At 40.0% G+C, this 20,722-nt stretch overlaps 1 protein-coding gene and 1 pseudogene across 1 annotated transcript in view; one reads left to right on the forward strand and one right to left on the reverse strand.

Annotated features, from left to right (window-relative positions):
• Positions 1–2,638, reverse strand: part of Dusp11 (dual specificity phosphatase 11) — a 16,303-nt gene extending 13,665 nt beyond the window's left edge. The window contains exons 1-2 of the mRNA XM_048352756.1: positions 2,409–2,638; positions 2–77 (exon numbers count right to left, since the gene is read on the reverse strand). Of these exons, the coding sequence (XP_048208713.1) occupies positions 2–77; positions 2,409–2,509 (177 nt within the window). The 5' untranslated portion in view covers positions 2,510–2,638. The remainder of the gene's footprint in view (position 1; positions 78–2,408) is intronic.
• LOC125355967 lies at positions 2,508–18,778 on the forward strand (annotated as a pseudogene).
• The last annotated feature ends 1,944 nt before the right edge of the window (positions 18,779–20,722 follow it).

The raw sequence follows: 20,722 nt of genomic DNA on the forward strand, positions 1-20,722 counted from the left end.
CCTTTTGCAAAGGAACTTTGAAAGCAATAAAACGAGTCCCAGGCATCCGATGTCCAACTGGTACATAGTCTTTCCACCTATCATACATGATTTTATTAGTCAAATTGCATGTTAACCATGACTCCTTCCGCAGAACACAGATTCCTTGAAAATGGGAAACAGCTCACACAATTTCACTCAATTTAGTCATCTCCTCCTAGAAATAATCTAGTCTTTCCTTCTTCTTGTTTCCCCATTTGGAATACAAATACAATGTAACAAAACAGTGAGAAGGGCTTCACACATCAGGAATATCTAAAATCAGGGGTTGTAAAAACTTCTGTATCCCTGATTAAACCTAGCCCAGTATCCAATGTTAAGTTTAAATTCAATTCTTCCCCTTCCACAGGTATTTAGTCTTCATACAACCGATACCATCAAATTCAATCAGTAGAAAAACTTGAAGTTCATATATGAAGAGTTTAAACCCGAGAGAAAGTAACTGTGAACTTCTGTTGACAACGCTAAGAGTTACAGCAAAGAGTAATATTGGACCTGGGTGTGGGATAGGTTAGAATTTACTAGAGCCATTCCATATATCTAAAGCACAGAAACTGTAGACAAGAGCCACAAAAGGTGGGGCTAGGGAAGAGGAGAGAACCCAAGACTATGAACCCAGGCCATGAGAAGAAGCTTGTTTTCATTCTTTTGTGTGTGTGTGTGTGTGTGTGAATATTGAAGTGATAACACATGCCAGGCACCAGCGACTCATACCTGGATTTCTAGCTACTCGGGAGATTGAGATCGGAGGATGGTGTATTGAAGTAAGCCCAGGCAAAAAAGTCAGTGAGACTCTTAGCTCCCATGTGCCAACAGAAAGCAAAAGCGGAGGGTAGCTCAAGTGGTAGAGCACTGGCTTTGAGCAGAAAAAGCCAAGCAAGAGTGTAACACCTTGATTTCAAGTCTCAGTACCAGCACATGCACACACACAGGAAATAATAACATGACTTGAAAGAAAGAATAACGTGGTGAAGAGGGCAATGGAATCATACTTAATTATTGCTGTATAGATGAGAGCTGCTATAAACAGATTTAAAATATGGAGATTTGGGGGACCAACTCTATTGAACCAACTCCTCTCATTTGAGTCAGTCATTTCTTTTTTTTTAAATTAAATTTTATTGACAAGGTGTTGTGCAAAAGGGGTACAGTTACATAATAAGGCGGTGAGTACATTTCTGTGCTACCTTACACCCTCGTTTTTCTTTCCCTTCCCTAGATCAGGTAGGCGTATATACAATATCCAATGTACCAAAATCATATACAGTAACCACGTAGGGTATGCCAAAGGAAATTCACCTAGACCTTTAAATATAATGTCAGCAATAGAATCTTCCTGTGTCCTTCTCTTGGAGTTGTTAACAATGCTTTGGGGTAAAGCTCATGAGTTATCTTTCAACTCCAACTCAGTTTTACTTTTAATTAATTATCAATATCAAAAATTTCTTGTGTGAGGGCTGGGGATATGGCCTAGTGGCAAGAGAGCTTGCCTCATATACATGAGGCCCTGGGTTCAATTCCCCAGCACCACATATACAGAAAACGGCCAGAAATGGCGCTGTGGCTCAAGTGGCAGAGTGCTAGCCTTGAGCAAAAGGAAGCCAGGGACAGTGCTCAGGCCATGAGTCCAAGGCCCAGGACTGGCCAAAAAATAAATAAATAAATAAAAATTCTTGTGTGAGAAATGTTTCGAAAGAATGTATGCACATGGCCATTGTTGGGATACAACTGCAATAGGTCCCGCAAAACCAGTATTAGGATGCTGAAGGAGAACCGATAAAGGATTCAAAAGCTACTCAGAAGATAAAACGAAGGGGATTGAATTAAGTACGAGAAGGGGAAGAGGATAGTTTCAAGAGTAAAAGGATTCGTTGCAAAGTCTCAAAAGCAAAGTCTCATAAGCAGTTTCAAAACTAACCACCTAACTGTATAGTCCATCTCTCAAACGACATCCGTAAAGAAGAACCAGTTTGCCCTCTGTGTCTCCTGGAAACCAAGGCAAATCAACTTCCCATGAACTATCCCTCAGTCCTGTACTGGGAGATCCTTTCAAACTCAAGACCCTATTACATTTTCTTTGCCAAAACACGTAACTAAACAGGGGCTGGGGAAGAGGGGCCGCTTTGGTAACTAGGTAGTGCCTGCACTAAAAGTTCCGCCTCTAAGCAGCCCTTCTGTATTTTGCCCACAGAGCCAAGCTTTTAAGAGATGGCGAGAGATCACAAGCACCACGGGCACTAGTAATCCCAGCTGCTGCGGGGGTCCCGCGACAGTGCCGGCCGGAAAGCCGGGGCAGCCGCAAGAGGCGCACGGTCCCGGAAGGGCGCAGACGCCAACACTCAGCTAGGCCCGGCAGGAAAGCGCCTTACCTTTCCGGGACCTGGTTTCCGCCTTTCTTCTTGGCTGAGGGACGTCCTGAAAAGTAGCGTCCCCGACCCCAGCCACCGCGGGCGTGATGACACGTGTTCATGCGGCCACCGAGATGTCGCCCGCCCTGTGACAAAAGGACCAAAGCCGTGGTTGCGGCGACCTCCGCAGCACAACGAGAAGCCGGGTACAAGAACCCAGAACGCCGTCCCAGCTAGTGCGCCCGCGCCGTCGCCGGCATGTGACGCCATCACGCCGTTTTCCTGCGACCCTTTATTTATATACAGGACTTTGGGAGCTGCTGCGCCCTCTTCAGCTGGAGGCCGGAAATGCATTTCTAAGAGGGTTTTGTTTTTGTGTGTCTAGGAGTTTGTGCATGCACCTTCACAACTCAAATTGTATGACAATAAACAAGTCCCACTGATCCCCAGCTCTTTGCTTTGCAGTATTTTCAAAATGTATATATCTAACACATATTTTATGTTACAGAAACAAATAATATATTATTTATACCATATAATTATATAATATATAATGTATATCACATGTAATATATCACATTATATAATATATAATGCATATATTAATATTTACTTTTTTTGGCGTGGGGAGGGAAACGTTAATGGGCTTGAACTTAGAGCCCGGCACTGTCCTGTAGCTTCTCTTTTAGCCTGGAGCTTTGGCACAAGGCTGGTGCTCTACTACTTGAGCCATACATAGCTCCACTTAGAACTTTTTGCTGGCTAATTGGAGATAACAGTCCTGCTCGAGTTGTGTTGGAACCGCTAATCCTCAGACCTCAGCCTCCTGAGTAGCTAGGATTTACAGCTGTGTGCCAATTGCATCTGAGTACAGACTTATTTTCAAATATGTTTACCCAGTTTTTACACAAAACAGCATATTCATACAATATTCTAGAATAATGATGTTTCTCAGTATAAATATACTTCTTTATATGAAGAGATGTAGATAAGGAGAGAGCAACATTCTATATAATGGCCACAGGGCATTTCATTGATTGTAAGTGACACAACGAAAGTATCACAGACATCTAGTTGTTTTCAAGGTTGTTTTGTTTGCTTTAGTTCTGGTCTTTTGTTATAAGCAGTGCTGAGTATAAATATCTTTATGCATATATACAATACTAAGTTCTTGGAAGTGGAATTTGAAGAATGATAGATACACAGGCTTAAACCATTTTGAAAATGCTAATTACCCCTTGAAATGTACCAACATCCACTCACATTTACAGTCCAAATCGTAGCAGGCTCCTATCACAGACCAGATGATAGGGAAAAGTGGACGGCATGCATTTGGGCATTTAAAAATACTCCTTCAGCAGGACACCGGTGGCTCACGGCTGTAATCCTAACTACTCACTAGGAGGCTGAGGTCTGAGGATTGCAGGTCAGAGCCAGCTTGGGCAGGAAAATCCATGAGACACTTATCTGCAAATAACTACTAGGAAAAGTGGAAGTGACGCTGTGGCTTAAGTGGTAGAGTACTAGCCTTGAGCTGAAGAACTCAGGGACAGTGCCCAGGCCCAGAGTTCAAGCCCCACAACTGACAGACAAAATACGAAAACAAAACTTTCCCAAATGAGAGGAAAAAAAGTGGAGCCCAAGCCCAAGATTTCCACAAGGTATTAGGTATAGTTTTTCCATATGTTAGGAAAATTTAATTTTGTTACAAGTGAAAGAATAAAGGCTAGCTAGCATGTCTGGAGATAGAAGAGTATACCAAATTACAGCCCAAATTTGAGATGATTATGGTAGCAAATTTTTAAAACTAATTTTTGTTGGTTACTAATTCTGTGTGTGTGTGCTCATGCACACATGCATGTGCTGGTTCTGGGGGATTGAGCCCAGAGCCTCTTAACTCTTACTTCACTTTTCCACTCAAGGCTGGCACTCTACCACTTAAGCCATACCTCCACTTCCAAATTTTTGCTGGTGAATTAGAGGTCTCACCAACTTTTAAGCCTGGGTTGGTTTCAAACCACGATCCTCAGAGCTTCAGGATCCTGTTGAGCTAGCATTATAGGCATGAGCCACCAGCACATGGCTAGTTTCTAACTTCTGAATGTACCTCATATTCAGTGTGAATAATCTTCACAAAAAATTTTTGGATAAGCTGATAGAAAAATCAATATTAAAGAAATAAATGAACAAATGGGTAAAAAAAAAAAAGACCACTACCTTTAAAACAATCAAATTCCAGCTTAAATTCCAGCTAATCGGGCTGGGGATATGGCCTAGTAGCAAGAGAGCTTGCCTCATATACATGAAGCCCTGGGTTCAATTCCCCAGCACCACATATACAGAAATGGGCCAGAAGTGGCCCTGTAGCTCAAGTGGTGGAGTGCTAGCCTTGAGCAAAAAGAAGCCAGGGACAGAGCTCAGGCCCTGAGTCCAAGCCCCAGGACTGGCCAAAAACAAACAAACAAAAAATTGAAGCTAATCTTAAATCTACAGACACTTACAATTTGGAAATTTTCCCCATAATTGAAAATAGGCCAATATTTGTAGATTGGTAATTAGAAAAAGAAACAATAAAGTTAGCATAACACAGTTTCACAACTTACAGTTAGGGACAGTCAAAGCTTCACACTAAGTTACAAAATAATCTTTTGCAACTTGCAAAAGTATTTGATAGGCATATAGTAACCCCAAAATGTAAAGAGTTTATCAACATGTAAACAGTTTATCAACATGTCAATATTTTAACATGTATTAGTTGCATGGCTATAAAAAGTAATTTTTATCACATGCTATATTTGGTTCTGGAATGTCCTTAAAGACCTGTGTGTTAAAGGCTCAGTTCCGGACTTGGTGCTATTGGGAGTGGTGGAATCTTCAGGAGATGGAGCCTAGCAGGAAGTCTTCTGGACATTGGTTGTATGTCCTTGTTAGGAACAAGGGAACCTAGCCCTTGCTCTTCCCTTTCTCTTTTGTGTAGTCCATGAGATAAGGAGCTTGCTCCACCACACATTTCTTACCATGATATGCTTCCTTGTCATAGGCTCAAAGCAATGGGGTCAACTAAATATGGACTGAAATTTCCAGTACTATCAGCCAAAATAATTTTTTTCTAATCCATACTGGTAGCGGCTGATAATAGGGTTTTGCTTCAAAGCCAGCCTGAGCAGACCAATCCCTGAGACTGTTATCACCAATTAATCAGCCAAAAAGCCAGATGTGGAGATTTGGCTGAAGTTATAGAGCCCTAGTCCTAGTCAAAAAAGCTCATCAAGAGTTAAGAGTTCCTGGAAGTGACACTGACCAAAAAAAAAAAAAAAAAAGAGTAGCAGTTCCTGAGTTCAAACCCTAGTATTTTTTTTCTTTTGTCAGTGTGGGGCTTGAACACTTGAGCTCTTCAGCTCAAGGCTGGCAGTCTAGCACTTTGAGCCACAACACCACTTCCAGTTTTCTGGAGGATAATTGGAGATGAGTCTCACAGACTTTCCTGCCTGGGCTGGCTTTGAACTGTGATCCTCAGATCTCAGCCTCCTGAGTATCTAAGATTACAGGTGTGAGCCATCGGCATCCAGCTCAAACCCTAAACTTTGTTAAATAAATAATAAAAATTTTCTATTTATAGTCTGTCTCCAGAGTTTGTACAAGAACAAATAGCTGACTTGCAGCCTACACATCTTTGAATCTTACATTCTTTCCTGTAGTTATAGGTTTCCATAGACCAACTAGGAATTGATCTGGCTTGTAGGTATTAAATATATTATTAACTTTGAATTACATACTATAATTATGGAAGTAGTCTACTTGAAGTATGAAACTGAGCTAAAAGGGAAATGAACTCTTGAAAACAGAATGCACTTTAAGCCACATCACTACACTGTTAAGTCCTGCACAAACAAGCTTCTCCTCAAACAAGCTTCACTCAGCCCAGAATCGCTGAAAGAATTCATATCTCAAAATAATTGGAAGCAATATTGGAAAAGATAAAGAATTTTATCTTTGGAAGGCATGCCTCTGTTGGTGTTATGTAGGATGGGTGAGTACACCAGCACTAAAACCGTTCTTAGCTAGAATGATCTAAGCATGCCTAAAAGCTTATCTCAAAGGAAAGTGATTCTGTCCATAAATTTCCTACACTAAGCCAGCCCAGTGCTCATTTAAGACATTAACAAGTCAGCCTCACTCACTTTTCTATATCCCAAAAGAAGTTAGTGAGAACCAAGAAAAGAAGTCACAAGAGACTAACCAGGGGCTGGGGATATGGCCTAGTGGCGAGAGAGCTCGCCTTGTATACATGAAGCCCTGGGTTCGATTCCCCAGCACCACATATACAGAAAACGGCCAGAAGTGGCGCTGTGGCTCAAGTGGCAGAGTGCTAGCCTTGAGCAAAAAGGAAGCCAGGGACAGTGCTCAGGCCCTGAGTCCAAGGCCCAGGACTGGCCCCCCCCCCAAAAAAAAAAAGAGAGAGAGACTAACCAGGGGATGGAAAAAAAAAAAAAAAAAGACAAACCAAAGCTGGCTGGCTGGCTACAAAATGTGTTTCTTGCCCTTGCATGCACAGCATAACTAACCTTTGTTTTCAACAAAATCCAAGTTTATTCACTGTGCCTTAAAATAAATCTGTGTGAGAAAAACATGCAATTGGAAGTAGATCTGTGGCTCGAGAAGCAGAAGCCCATTGGAGCAGAAAAGGCCAAGCAATAACAAGAGGATCTTAGTTCATCTCAATACCGAACCCTTCTCCAAATAGTTTGCCAGGTCCTAGTGGCCCAGACCTATAAGTTCAAAGCCAGTCCATCAGGAAAGTCTATGACACTCCCATCTCCAATTAAGCCAAAAAATATTGGACAAGAAGATTGGCTCAACTGCTAGAGTATCAAACTTGAGCAAAATGCTAAGGGACATAACCAACTTCTGTGTTCAAGTTTTAGTATCAGAAAACGATATAAAATATCTTAACTGTGTTAAAATTCTTAAAAATAGGACAAAGAAAGCTGGGTGGATGAAAGAGAATTTTTGACAGCAATCTATAGTCTACAAGATAATAAAGCTAATCAATGAAACATTTGGCATAAAACAGAATGAAAAATTATAAATATTTATTATTATCTTCAAGTTGTACAAAGAAGTTAGCATTCAACACTTCGGTTTATGAGTACAATGAATCTTGATGTTACCCTTTCATCATTCTTCCCCATCCCTCCAACCTTATCCCTTCACTCCATTTTTAAAAATTTCATAGGTTATGCATTAAATTTTATTACTGTATTCTCTCCCCCTTCATTTGTCTATACCTTCCTCTTAACTCTACCCTCCACCTTTTGAGTACCTGTTTCTTAATGTGCATTTTGTTGGACTGTGAGCTATCCCTTCTAAGGAATGATGCTGTTTGAATTCTTGCCTGAAAATACCATATTTTGTTAATACATTTGTGTACACTTGCATATAGTACAAAGTGTTTACTAGTACATTTATAAATTAGTTCTAGCTTTTCATATGAAAGAAAACTTTTATCCTCTGTCTCTTTACTTCACTTAATATGATGTCTTCCAAACCCATCCATTTCTTTGCAAAGGATGTGATATCATTCTTTCTAATGGATGTGTATATATACCACATTTTATAAATCTATAGAGGTGGCTTTATTGTATCTTTGTTTGGAATCTTTTGGATAAATGTCCAAGATTAGCATTACTGGGTTGTAGGATAGTTGTATGATTAGTTTCTTGAGGAATCTTGCTACTGCTTTCCATAGTGGTTGAACAAGTTAGTAGGTTACCTTTCCACCCACACCCATGACAGCATCTGTTATTATTTGTATTCTTGATGATGGCCATTCTGAGATGAGATGTAACCTCAGTGTTGTTTTGATTTATATTTCCTTCACAGCCAGAGATGTTGAGCATTTCTTTGTGGATCTATTAAACATCTTTACTTCTTCTTCAGAAAAGCCTTTATTTAGCTTATTTGTAAGTTTATTAATTAGATTAAATTCAATGCAATACCCACAAAAATCCAAGTATCCTTCACTGAGATAGAGTACAATCCAAAAATTCATACGAAACCACAGAAAGCCCTGAATTGCAAGTGCAGTCCTAGGCAGAGAAAGTAGTGCTGGTGGTATAACAATTCCAGATTTCAGACCTACTACAGAGCTATCATAATGCAAACAACTTAGTATTGGCACAAAAACAGGCCCAAAGACCAATGGAACAGGATAGAAGACACAGAAATAAACCCACAGCCTATAGCCAAGTAGTACTTGACAACGGAGCAAAAAACATAGGATGGAAAAAGACAAATGGTGTTGCGGAAACTGGATATCCACATGCTGCAAACTGTTATCTTAATGTCAATTCAAAATGAATCAAAGAAACCAATGTAAGGCCTGAAACTATGAAACTACATGGGAGAAACACTAGGACTTCTCAACATAGGCAATAACTTTCTGAGTAATGCTCCAGGGGCTCAACAAGTCAAAGAAAGAACTGATAACTGGGATCCCATCAAACTATTTCTGCATGGAAAAGGACAAGCTAAATATAGGCAGCCTACAAAATGAGACGAGATTTTTTGGCAGCTCTATTTCAGACAATGGCCTAATAGCCAGCATATATGAAGATCTTAAGAAAATATTTCATTTTTAAGATTTTTCTCCTTCACTGTGCAGGGTTCATAGAAGTTTCAGAACAAAAATACTGAATTATATGATCTGTTAATACAAAATAAGGCTACACTATATTGACTTGTTTTAGAAGCAACAACACCACCCTCCACACAAATCTCTTATCTCCTATTTTCTCACTTTCCCTGTGCTCTAAAAATCTGTACTTTCCCTATTTTGCTCCCCATTTTGCCTGACTTTGCACCCAGGCATGGTAGACAGAGAACACAAGAGGCCCTAGATTCCATAGTGGTTGTTTGTAAGGGGAAGGAAGCTACAATAACTGGTTTTACCTACAGAAGAAGAGAGACAACATCCTCCATGTTTCTGCCATATGAAAGAACCAGACAGCAGTTGTCTGCATGGTCCAAGAAGCCAGGGATAGCAAATAATGGGCAAAAGAACTGTGTTCAAAGTCAGGAGGAAGATAGTCTGCAGGCAACTGGGCCTTCCAGCTCTCTGATATTTGCTTCTAGTGGGCAGAAAACATTTTCAAAGCATTAGAGCAAAGAAAAGAAGACTCATGTTTCTAGGAGTTGACATCCATGAATGTAAGAATGCAAAATCTAGTGGGGCACCATGCTTATAATCCTAGCTAGAAGGCTAGAGATCTCAGAAGGCTGAGATCTTAGGATTGTAGTTCAAAGCTAGACTGGGCAGGAAAGTAGGTGAGACTCTTATCTTCAATTAACCACAGAAAAGTCAGAAGTGGAGATATGGCTCAAGTTGTAGAGACAATACCCAGGGGCCTGGGACAAAACAATAACAAAAATATTTTTCTTAATTCAAAATCACCTTCTACTTTTGTGCTGACTTTTGGCTAAAATGAAGTAGATAATACTCATTTTCATAATATTGTATGTATCATAACATAACTTCATTTATTAGTAAATATATTTGAGTGCTTGACATGTATCTAAATTCTTAGCCTCTTTACATTTTTAGTTCTATATGTCTATATACTTTAAAATTTTGTCTAACTTTTCAGAACTTACTGTAGCTTCCTCCATACAGTCATGTATAATATGCTACTTTTATTCATTATCACTGTTATTATCACAATTATCATTATTACTATTATTGTTTTTAATATATTAATGATAAGTAACTAGAAGCTCATAAAGTTTCACAGTTTTTTTGAGAAAAGCATTTCTTGAGAAACTCTCAATCATTTTGATTTTGGATTAGAGGCTAAATATTGCCCCTTTGTTCAGCAACTGATCTCTGTTTTAAACGAACTCTATAATATGTGTGAATGGCACAAGGTAAGATATCAACAATAACAATGAAAACAGTAGCACAATTTTGTAATGAACAACAATAGCCCACCTATACAAAAGGTTCTATTTGTTCAGGTTTCTGTTCTTTGCTCAGACCACAGACTCTTGGAAAGGGAGTTAGACTCTGCAACCTGGTACTAATAATGTGAAAGAAGTACTTTAAACTCATCAGGCTGAGCTCTGATTCAGTTTCCTCACTCCTGAAATGATGATGGTATAAGTTCTCTAAGAATATCCTAGTTCTAAAATGCTTCCATGCTAGGAAGTTATGAGGTATGAGTTAGTGCAATTACAGACTCAGGGAGAGAGCAGGAAGGGAGAAGGCTGCTTCTAGCCATAGGAACCAGATCATGTTGGTCTTCTGTTACCCACGATGGAAGAAAGGCAGTTCATCTAGAAAAAATCAATTGTGTTCCAGCTCTTACAGGCATTCTAACCTTATTAATGGTATGTCCATGACTTTTGGTATTAGATAATTCCTGGTCATAGCAACTTTAAAACAATACTCTTTACCAAATAAAGTGAGTTTGTCGATCTCATCCATTTTTCCATCACCCTCTTGCCTCTTGAATACAGTTTCCAATATCAGTACTTGGAGCTGAAAACTTGCTGCAGCTCTCACTTCTTGTGGTAAGCGATGCTATTTCTCTAACTGGAAATGTCTGCAACTTGTCCAGAGTCTTGACTCCAGCCATCTCATCAGCATGGCCACTGCCATAAACCTTTGGCATCTCTTTCTAGACACTCATGAGGAGTGCCTACATTTATCAACATTGTAGCACACCCATGCTGTCAGGAGTTACTGGCTAGAACCACATCTCCACTTCAGCTTCCTCATGTCCCAGAGCTTTTGTACAGGATTATTTGGAAAACAAAGAAAAGAAGGCATCTGCACATGGAGACTTCACAGTAACTCTCATTGACCAGGGCATAGCAGTCTCCTCAATGACTATAACATCCCGGTATACAGATGCCAATGCCATAGTCCCTCTGTATCCATCACTGTCTGCTAGTCTGGTTCAGGAGACACCATCTCAGATTCAATAGACTGTCACTTTCCTACTATGATGGAAACCAAGACAATTACTATAATTTAAACTCACTGGGGTCTTTGCTATCTGTAGAACTTGGTCTCTGCCTGTAGTTATATGGCTCTGTGTCATACACAAGGAGTAGGATCTCTGCCCCTCAACCTGAAACAGTGATGATACTCAAAGAGGTTCATCCCACAAATGTTCTACCACTGATCTCCACCTCTGGAGTCTACTACTCTCTATCTGCTCAATTCATCACAGAAACTGATTTTCAAGGTAAATACCGAGTGTAAAAAAAGTATAGGATTAGCATCCCAAAGAAAGGTTAAACCATAGCTGAATTGTGGTGAGTTTATAGATAGGTAGTGTTTTTAGTCTGAATCTTTTTTTTCAAATTTTTATTAACAAACTGATGTACAGAGAGGTTACAGTTTCATACGTTAGGCATTGGATACATTTCTTGTACTGTTTGTTACCTTGTCCCTCATACCCCCGCCCTCCTCCCCCTTTCCCTTCCCCCCATGAGGTGTTCAGTTCACTTACACCAAACAGTTTTGCAAGTATTGCTTTTGTAGTTGTTTGTCTTTTTTTACCCTGTGTCTCTCAATTTTGGTATTCTCTTTCAATTTCCTAGTTCTAATACCAGTATACATGGATTCCAATATACTCAGATAAGATTACAGAGATAGTGTAGGTACAACCACAGGAAGGTGATACAAGAACATCATCAATAATAGAAGCTACAGATACACATGGGACGTTGAAAGTAGTTACAACTGTGATATAACAATTGTTTCCATAACATGGAGTTCATTTCACTTAGCATCATCTTATGTGTTCATAAGGGTATAGCTATTGGGCTCTTGTGATGCTCTGCTATGACTTGCCTAAACTTGTACTAATTATTCCCAATAAGGGAGACCATAGAGTCCATGTTTCTTTGGGTCTGGCTCACTTCACTTAGTATAATTTTTTCCAAGTCCTTCCATTTCCTTACAAATGGGGACAATGTCATTCTTTCTGATAGAGGCATAAAATTCCATTGTGTATAGGTACCACATTTTCTTGATCCATTCGTCTACTGAGGGGCATCTGGGTTGGTTCCAGATTCTCACTATGACAAATTGTGCTGCGATGAACATTGTTGTGCTGGTGGCATTACTGTGATTTTGTTTGTGGTCTTTTGGATAGATACCCAAAAGTGGGGCTGCTGGGTCATAGGGGAGTTCTATATTTAGCCTTCTGAGGAATCTCCATACTGTTTGCCAGAGTGGCTGAACCAGTTTACATTCCCACCAACAATGAAGTAGGGTTCCCTTTTGGCCACATCCCCTCCAACAATTTTTATTGTTAGTTTTCTTGATATATGACATTCTTAGTGGGGTGAGATGGAATCTCAATGTTGTTTTGATTTGCATTTCTTTTATGGCCAGTGACGTAGAGCATTTTTTCATATGTCTCTTGGCTATTCTCATTTCCTCATCAGAGAAGTCTCTTTGTAAGTCTTTAGCCCACTTGATGAGGGGGCTATTGGTTCTTTGTGGTTTTGTTTTGGAAGAAGGTAATTTTTTTTAGTTCTGCATATATTTTAGATATGAGGCCTTTGTCTGTTGAATGTCCGGTAAAGATCTTCTCCCAGTCTGTGGGCTTTCTGTTTATCTTGCAAGCTATGTCCTTTGCCGTGCAGAAGCTCTGCAGTTTGATGCAGTCCCATTTGTCCAACCTTTCTTTGATTTGTAGCCTTTCTGGGTCTTTGTTAAGGAAGTTCCATCCTGCGCCAAGGAGCCCAAGTGTTTCTCCTACTCCTTCCTTTAGTGTTTTCAGGGTGTCTGTTTTGATTTTGAGGTCTTTAATCCAGTTGGAATTGATTTTGGTGCAGGGTGATATATAAGGATCTAGTTTTAGTTTGTTGCATGTGTTGAGCCAGTTTTACCAGCACCATTTGTTAAAGAGGCTATCTTTCTTCCATACTATTGTTTTAGCTCCTTTATCAAAGATTAAGTAGGCGTAGTTCTGTGGGTTCATTTCTGGGTCTTCAATTCTGTTCCATTGGTCTTCAGGCCTGTTCTGGTGCCAATACCAAGCTGTTTTTATTACTATAGCTTTATAATACAGCTTGAAGTTGGGTATTGTAATTCCTCCAGCACTGTTCTTTCTGCTTTGGATTGTTTTTGCTATTCTAGGTCTTTTATTGTTCCATATGAATTTCTGGATTGCTTCCTCTATTTCATTAAAAAATGGTGTTGGGATATTAATGGGTATTGCATTGAATTTGTAGATAGCCTTTGGCAATATTGCCATTTTGATTATATTAATCCTCCCAATCCAGGAGCATGGGAGGTTTTTCCATTTCCTTAGTTCTGACTTAATTTCGTTTTTCAAGCTTTTAAAGTTATCATCAAAGAGGTCGTTCACTTCTTTGGTTAAGGTTATTCCTAGGTATTTTATGTTTTGGGGGGGCTATTGCAAAAGGAGTTGCTTTCCTGATTTCAGCCTCGGTCTTCGGGTCGTTAGCATAGAGAAAGGCCGTTGATTTTTGAAGGTTTATTTTATATCCTGCAACTTTGCCAAAGTTTTGGATCAGCTCTAGTAGCTTGGGGGTAGAGTCTATGGGATTCTTTAGGTAGAGGATCATGTCATCTGCGAAGAGAGAAAGTTTAACTTCATCTTTTCCTATTTGGATCCCCTTTATATTTTCTTCTTGCCTAATTGCTCTGGCTAGGAATTCTAGTACTATGTTGAAGAGCAGGGAAGAGAGTGGACATCCCTGCCTTGTTCCTGATTTTAAAGGGAATGGCTTTAGTTTTTCACCATTTAGAGTTATGCTTGCTGTTGGTTTGTCATAAACTACCTTGATTATATTCAGGAATGTTCCCTGGAATCCCAGTTTTTCCAGGGCTTTTAGCATAAATGGGTGCTAGATTTTATCGAACGTTTTTTCCGCATCCAGAGATAAAACCATGTGGTTCTTTACCTTGCTCCGGTTGATGTGGTGGATTACATTAATTGATTTGCGTATATTAAACCAACTTTGCATCCCTGGGATGAATCTAGTCCTGAATCTTAAGCACAATCTTCCCTTAGTTCTTGCCATTTTCAGACTCTAAGTAAGGCAGACAGGGATGAGGACATGGTTCAAGTGGTAGAGAACTGATCTACTTTGACATGAGTTCCAACCTCAGTACTGCTGTAAATGAAGGAAATATGGAACGGTATGATGGTTATCTGTGCTGTACTTATGTGACGCCCACAGCACACCCAGGCCATGCTTTTCAATTGTCCCAAATCCATCACACTGTAATTAATTCCTATTTGAGATGGCTTTTTGTTTCTTCTTTGTGGGAATAAAAGTTAAATTTTGGTTTGTGAGAATAATAATTAAATTTTCCCTAATCTTCTTGCATTGAGAGGTGCAGTTCAAAGGTAGCAAGCAGCCTTTGAGAGTGTTGATGGAGTTCCAAAGGCCTAAAGCCAGAACCAGAGTGCTTGTTGGAAGAAAAGGTGAACACAGCCAAGCATTCTACCAGTAAATCTTGGAATCTGCAACCAGAAGGACCAGCAAAACCAAGGTCCATAGGCAGGAAAGAATAAAAAGGATGAAAAAGCCCAAAAGGATCAGATAAAACATCCCCAAAAAAGGTGAAGAAAAGAAGCTGTCAGGGAACAAAGGCCACACAGAAAAGACAAGCACTCCCAAGATGAAGCACTAGAGAAAAGTCAACAGGACTTTATCTAAGAGACCTTCCAAAGGCCCTGCACCAACCTATGTGTGTAGATGTGGGAGTCAGTGTAGGTTTTCATGCATTAGGGAAGAAAAATGAGAAGAAAAGGGAGTTCTGTTCCCACAAGATCTTAAGAAATGCAAGCACCATTCAAGGCACCAAGTTTACCCCAGCTAAGAAATCACATCTGGGTATTTCACACAAGGGCAAAGGTTCTAATATTATTCCAGCCAAGAAAAGGGACAGGAGTGAAAGCCAGTGTCCATCACCATGCTGGGATCAGCTTCTTCCATCTGGGAAGGTCAAGTTGGTTCCTTTGCCTTTATCAACCCCAGAGAAGCCTCAAGCTTGACCTGTTTCTCACAGGCCACAGTCACTGGCCTCCCAGAGGCCCACTGTACCTTTCCCTGCTAGACCTTGTTCTAACACAGCTCAACCTCCTACATCAGCCTATCTCAACCAGCTACTGTCAACAAAAATTCTATAGGTTCCACCAAAACAACTCAGCCAATTGCAACCAGTACACAGGAATTGACCAACACTCCCCAGTCTAGTGTGTCTCAGTCTGCTGTTGCTAGGCCTGAGGCTGAGCCCTACAAACATCATCTGTCACTTTTCTCCAGCACAAGCCTGTTTCGATTGCTAGGAACAAGCTCCAGTTACCAACCAGACCTCAAAACCAGTATCTACTCCAAGATTTCAGCCTCCAATCAATTCCATGGGGAAGCCTTACATTACTGGGACAGTAGTATCAAATCCCATCACTCTGGAACAGAGGCCAGAGTATGAAAAGGAGTTGTTTTGGGGTAGAGGTGGGGATCAAAGACTATATTGGAAAGAAGATATTGAAAGCTGGGTGGGAGAATATGGTTCAAGAAGGGAAAGGACGGGGCTGGGGATATGGCCTAGTGGCAAGAGTGCTTGCCTCGTATACATGAGGCCCTGGGTTCAATTCCCCAGCACCACATATACAGAAAACGGCCAGAAGTGGCGCTGTGGCTCAAGTGGCAGAGTGCTAGCCTTGAGCAAAAAGAAGCCAGGGACAGTGCTCAGACCCTGAGTCCAAGGCCCAAGACTGGCCAAAAAAAAAAAAAAAAGGGAAAGGACAAAGCTTATATAAGCTTATATGAAGAATCATGAATGGGCTAATGGCAGAAGTAAGATATAAAGTCTGAGTTTTGAGTTCAAAGAATAAAACTTTAAAAATGCTAAAAGAGCAGAAAGTAGGTCTTGATTGCCCTGAGAAATGTGAAAACATCTCTCATAGAGAATAGAAACCTGTCTTAATAACCCACCTAATAAAAAAAGCTAGAGATCAGTAGCTAATGCTTGTGATCCTAGCTATTAAGGGGGCTGAGATATGAGGATCATAGTTCATTCTAGGTTGCACAGACAAACCCATGAGATTCTTATTGCTAATTAAGAAGCAAATAGTGAAAAGTGAAGCTGTGGCTCAAGTGTTAATAATACCAGCCTTAAGCAAAAAAGCTAAGAGAGATCTACCTGGCCATGAGCTCAAGCCCAAATACACACACACACACACACACACACACACACACACACACACACCATCACATAGGAAGTAAGATTCAGTACATCCAACATATTTGAATTATCTAAGATTAGAAGTGGTAAAGCAAACACATAACATGGGGGAAGTATACCATAGAAGAGTCAAGGGGTCATCGTCATCCTAGGAACAGTGGCAAATCTGGGGCCTAGCCAAGTGAATTACAGCAGCAGTCTACCCACAAGATGGCCTGACCATAAATGACCACTTATTCACCACACTATGCACAGGGCTGCAAGAAGTACTTCTTCAGTTCCTCAAACACACAAAGCCAGTATCACTGTTCCACTTGACTAGTGACACTCAGCAGTAGGCTAGGATCACCTTTCAAAGGTTCAAGGCCTTCACTGGAGGCCTGACTATCGGAAGTGCTCAGAGAGCACAGTGCCCCTAGGTGTCCAATTTGGTTTCCTAGTAGAATAATTAGTGCTTCCTGGGGAAGAGATCAAACATCTGAAGGGCCCTAAATACTAAATGAGGAGCTGCGTTCTACCCTGCTCATCTTAGTGGGTGCTGCCTTCAGTCATTCCTAGCAAATGAACTGCATGAGAAATATCCGGTCCTGGTGTCAATTCCTAAGGAGAGTGGCATTTACATATGCACAGTGAGTCACCCTCCACGCTTCAAGGGCCTGGGCCCAACTGCAGAGATGACTCAAGGCACAGCTAGAGGAAGAGTGGGTGGTGGGGACTGAGAGAAGACAGGAAAGACGTATAGAGTAGAAGAAGGAGATAGGGTAGAGGATCATCAAGGGAAAATTACTAAATTGCATTGAAAAATTATTTCTTGGATATAATTCATCAAATTCAATATTTTCAAGTGTACAATTGAGTGACATAATAGTTCATTACCAAAAAGAAAACACTCCTATGCTAGTTTTTTTGTGGATTCAAAGTTATTTATTTAAAGTTATATTTACTTAAAACAAAACCAAAATGGTAAAAAATATGATATACTTATATAATAGATTATTGTTATCATCATCTTCATCATTATTGCTGGTATCAGAGTTTGAACTCAGGTCTCATTCTTTTTTTTTTTTAAATAATAATTACTTATTTATTGTCAAAGTGATGTACAGAGGGGTTACAATTTCATAGGTTAGGCCATGGTTACTTGTACCATTTGCTACCCCTTCTCCCTCATTCCCCTCTCCCCCCTCCCCCTTATCCTCTCTCCCCCATGAGTTGTTCAGTTGTTTTACACCAAATGATTTTGCAAGTATTGCTTTTGGAGTCGTTTGTCTTTTTATCCTTTGTCTCTCGATTTTGATATTCCCTTTCCCTTCTCTGGTTCTAATACCAGTATATACAATATCCAGGGTACTCAGATGAGATACAGTGATAGCACAGGGACAACCACAGGAAGGGGATACAAGAGGATCATCAACAAAAGAAGCTACGGCTTCATGGCATAAAATTCCATTGTGTATATGTACACATTTTCCTGATCCATTCATCTACGGAGGGGCATCTGGGTTGGTTCCATATTTTAGCTATGACAAATTGTGCTGCGATTCTATGCTAGTTTTTTGTGCTTGTAGTAGGACTTGAACTCAGGAACCTGGGTGCTGTACTTGAGCTTTTTTCATTCAAAGTAAGCACCTTTCCACTTAAACTATAGCTCCACCCCTGCCATTTCTCCAGTTAATTGGAGATAAGAGTCTCATAAGTTTGTCTATACAACCTAGCATGAAATACTGATCCTCAGATCTCAGCCTCCTAAGGAGCTAGGATTACAGGCATGAGCCACCAGCATCTGGCTGGTTTCTAATTTCTGAATGTACCTCACATTCAGTTAATAATCATCACAAATATTTTATAACTGGATGCACTGATAAAGTCAGAGTAATTAAAAAAATGAAGGAAAGAATAAATGAACTGACAAAAAGACAGAGCACTAGTTTTAACAATTTCAGAAAAGACATATTCCAACCAATCTTAAATCCACAAACATTTACAATTCTGAAAATTTTCCCCTAATTAAAAAAGGCTAGTATTAGTAAATTGCTAAATAGAAAAAAGTGTTAGCATAACACAATTTGACAACTTATCATTAGACACATGCAAAGCTTGACTTTATATTATAAATTAATCTTTCAGAATGTATGAACGTATTCGTTCCTAAAGGACAAAGGGTCTGAATTTTCATAAACATGACTGAAGCATATGAAATGTGACATAAATCTATCAGAGACTAGAAAACGCTTTCTTGGTCTTGTACTTCAAAGCTAAAAAGCCACAAACTTAGATTGGGAACAAAGTTAGTTATGGTTAATATAAAAAAACCCAGACCTAAGCAGAATCAAGTTTCTAAAAGGTATGATAAAATGTAGGCTTTTGTATGGGAGCAACTCCCAAGGAGATGTAAAAGAATGCCTTCATAGTATGTTGCACTGTAGTGAATAGAAAATACAACAGCAAGGGATATTTGGAGCAACAAACATTTAACAAGTTTACACCAACAAAACATTTCCATCACTGGCAGAGAATTCCATACCATATAGGGGTAAGGACTTCCAGTCTTGAATTAAAACCAAAAAGAATACGGAAGGGCCTCAGGAGTAGATGGTCTGCATGTGGCTGCAAGTGGTAGAGCACTGTGCTTGAGCAGTGAAACTCAAGTACAGCGCCCATGCCCAGAGTTCTGAAGCTGGTACCTGTGAATGTGAGCATGCACGCGTGCACACACACACACACACACACACGAGTAATGTTAGTGGTTAGTAGATACTGAGACTGCAAGTTAGAATTAAATGGCTGCAGCTATACAGAGAAAAGACTTAACTTGGTGGTAGACCTTTACAATATAGAACAATTAGGTCCAAGTTATATATGTGGATTCAATATGCTGCTACAATATACACTGTAACCATTAAAGCTAAGGTAAGAGACAATTCAGTGGGGGTTAAGTAGCTCATCACTCTGTGATTGGGTCAGCTCTTCCTTGCTATGTTAGGAGACTCTGGTCTTCCTAACTTAGTCACTTTGTAATGTTGCACTGGGGTCATGGCTTGTGCCCAGGTAAGCTTAAAAAAATACCTTTGGGTACCAGAGTTGGCCTCCTGCTGTGCATGCTCCTCTGCTATCAGTTTCAAAATCACTCAAGGACCCTCATCCTGTTAGCCAACATCTATGGAATGCTTCAAGTCATCCGCAGTTGCTGCCATGGCATCCAACAGAAAAGCTGTCTTCAGTACAGTCTTGCTCAATGGTGTAGACTGACTTTGACAAAGCCTTACTGGTCATTTGTTTTCTCATCAATGTCTGTATCACTTCACTGCCCTCCCCTCATGGAACATTTTCTATTTTCAAGATAAATACTGCATGTACATCTACATTGTCACCACCTCAAGTCAAAAATGAGCATCTAAAATAAGACCTTGAATGATTCTGTCTCCTTATAAGACAGACACTAAGTCAGGTTTGGTCCCTTGGACTCCTGATGGGAAAAGATGGTTGTTATTACAATGGTATAATTGTTCTCTGACCATTTGTGCACGTACCTTTACTGCTGCTATGGACTCTGCTTACAATTTGCACAAGTATCCTCCTTACCCACTATTAAACCCCTCAACAGCTTAAGGCGTATCACAGAAGTCCAGGTGCAGGAGTAAACACTGGTGAGGTCCAGCCTCATTACATTGAGCCTATTTTCTTTTCCAATCAAATCTATAGACTTAACTAGACAGGAATAAAGTCATTTTTGAATAACAACCATGATTGTTCAAAGGTAATGCTAGTTGGTTTTCCCTGCAGTTTCCCAGCAACTATAAGTAGACCCTACATTGGTTTGTGGAGCTTTACAATAAGACCCTTGCCCCTAGAATATGCTTGATCCTTTGATGTTAAGATAAATCAGTTCCATTCAATGGAATGATTTCTTTTTTATTCTAGTCGGCATATTTACTCCTCTACTTCTGACACAAATTGTGGGAACTTAACTGGTCTTGCTTCCACAGGAACAATCTTCTGTCTTTATGTTCTCCAATAAATTCTCCCCTGACTAATCCTGAAAAAAATAAAAAGAAAGGAAAGAGTTACAGAAACTGGAAACAGTGACAAGCTAAAC

The sequence above is a fragment of the Perognathus longimembris genome, chromosome 8, assembly GCF_023159225.1.
Source record: "Perognathus longimembris pacificus isolate PPM17 chromosome 8, ASM2315922v1, whole genome shotgun sequence".
In the NCBI taxonomy this organism is placed as follows: domain Eukaryota; kingdom Metazoa; phylum Chordata; class Mammalia; order Rodentia; family Heteromyidae; genus Perognathus; species Perognathus longimembris.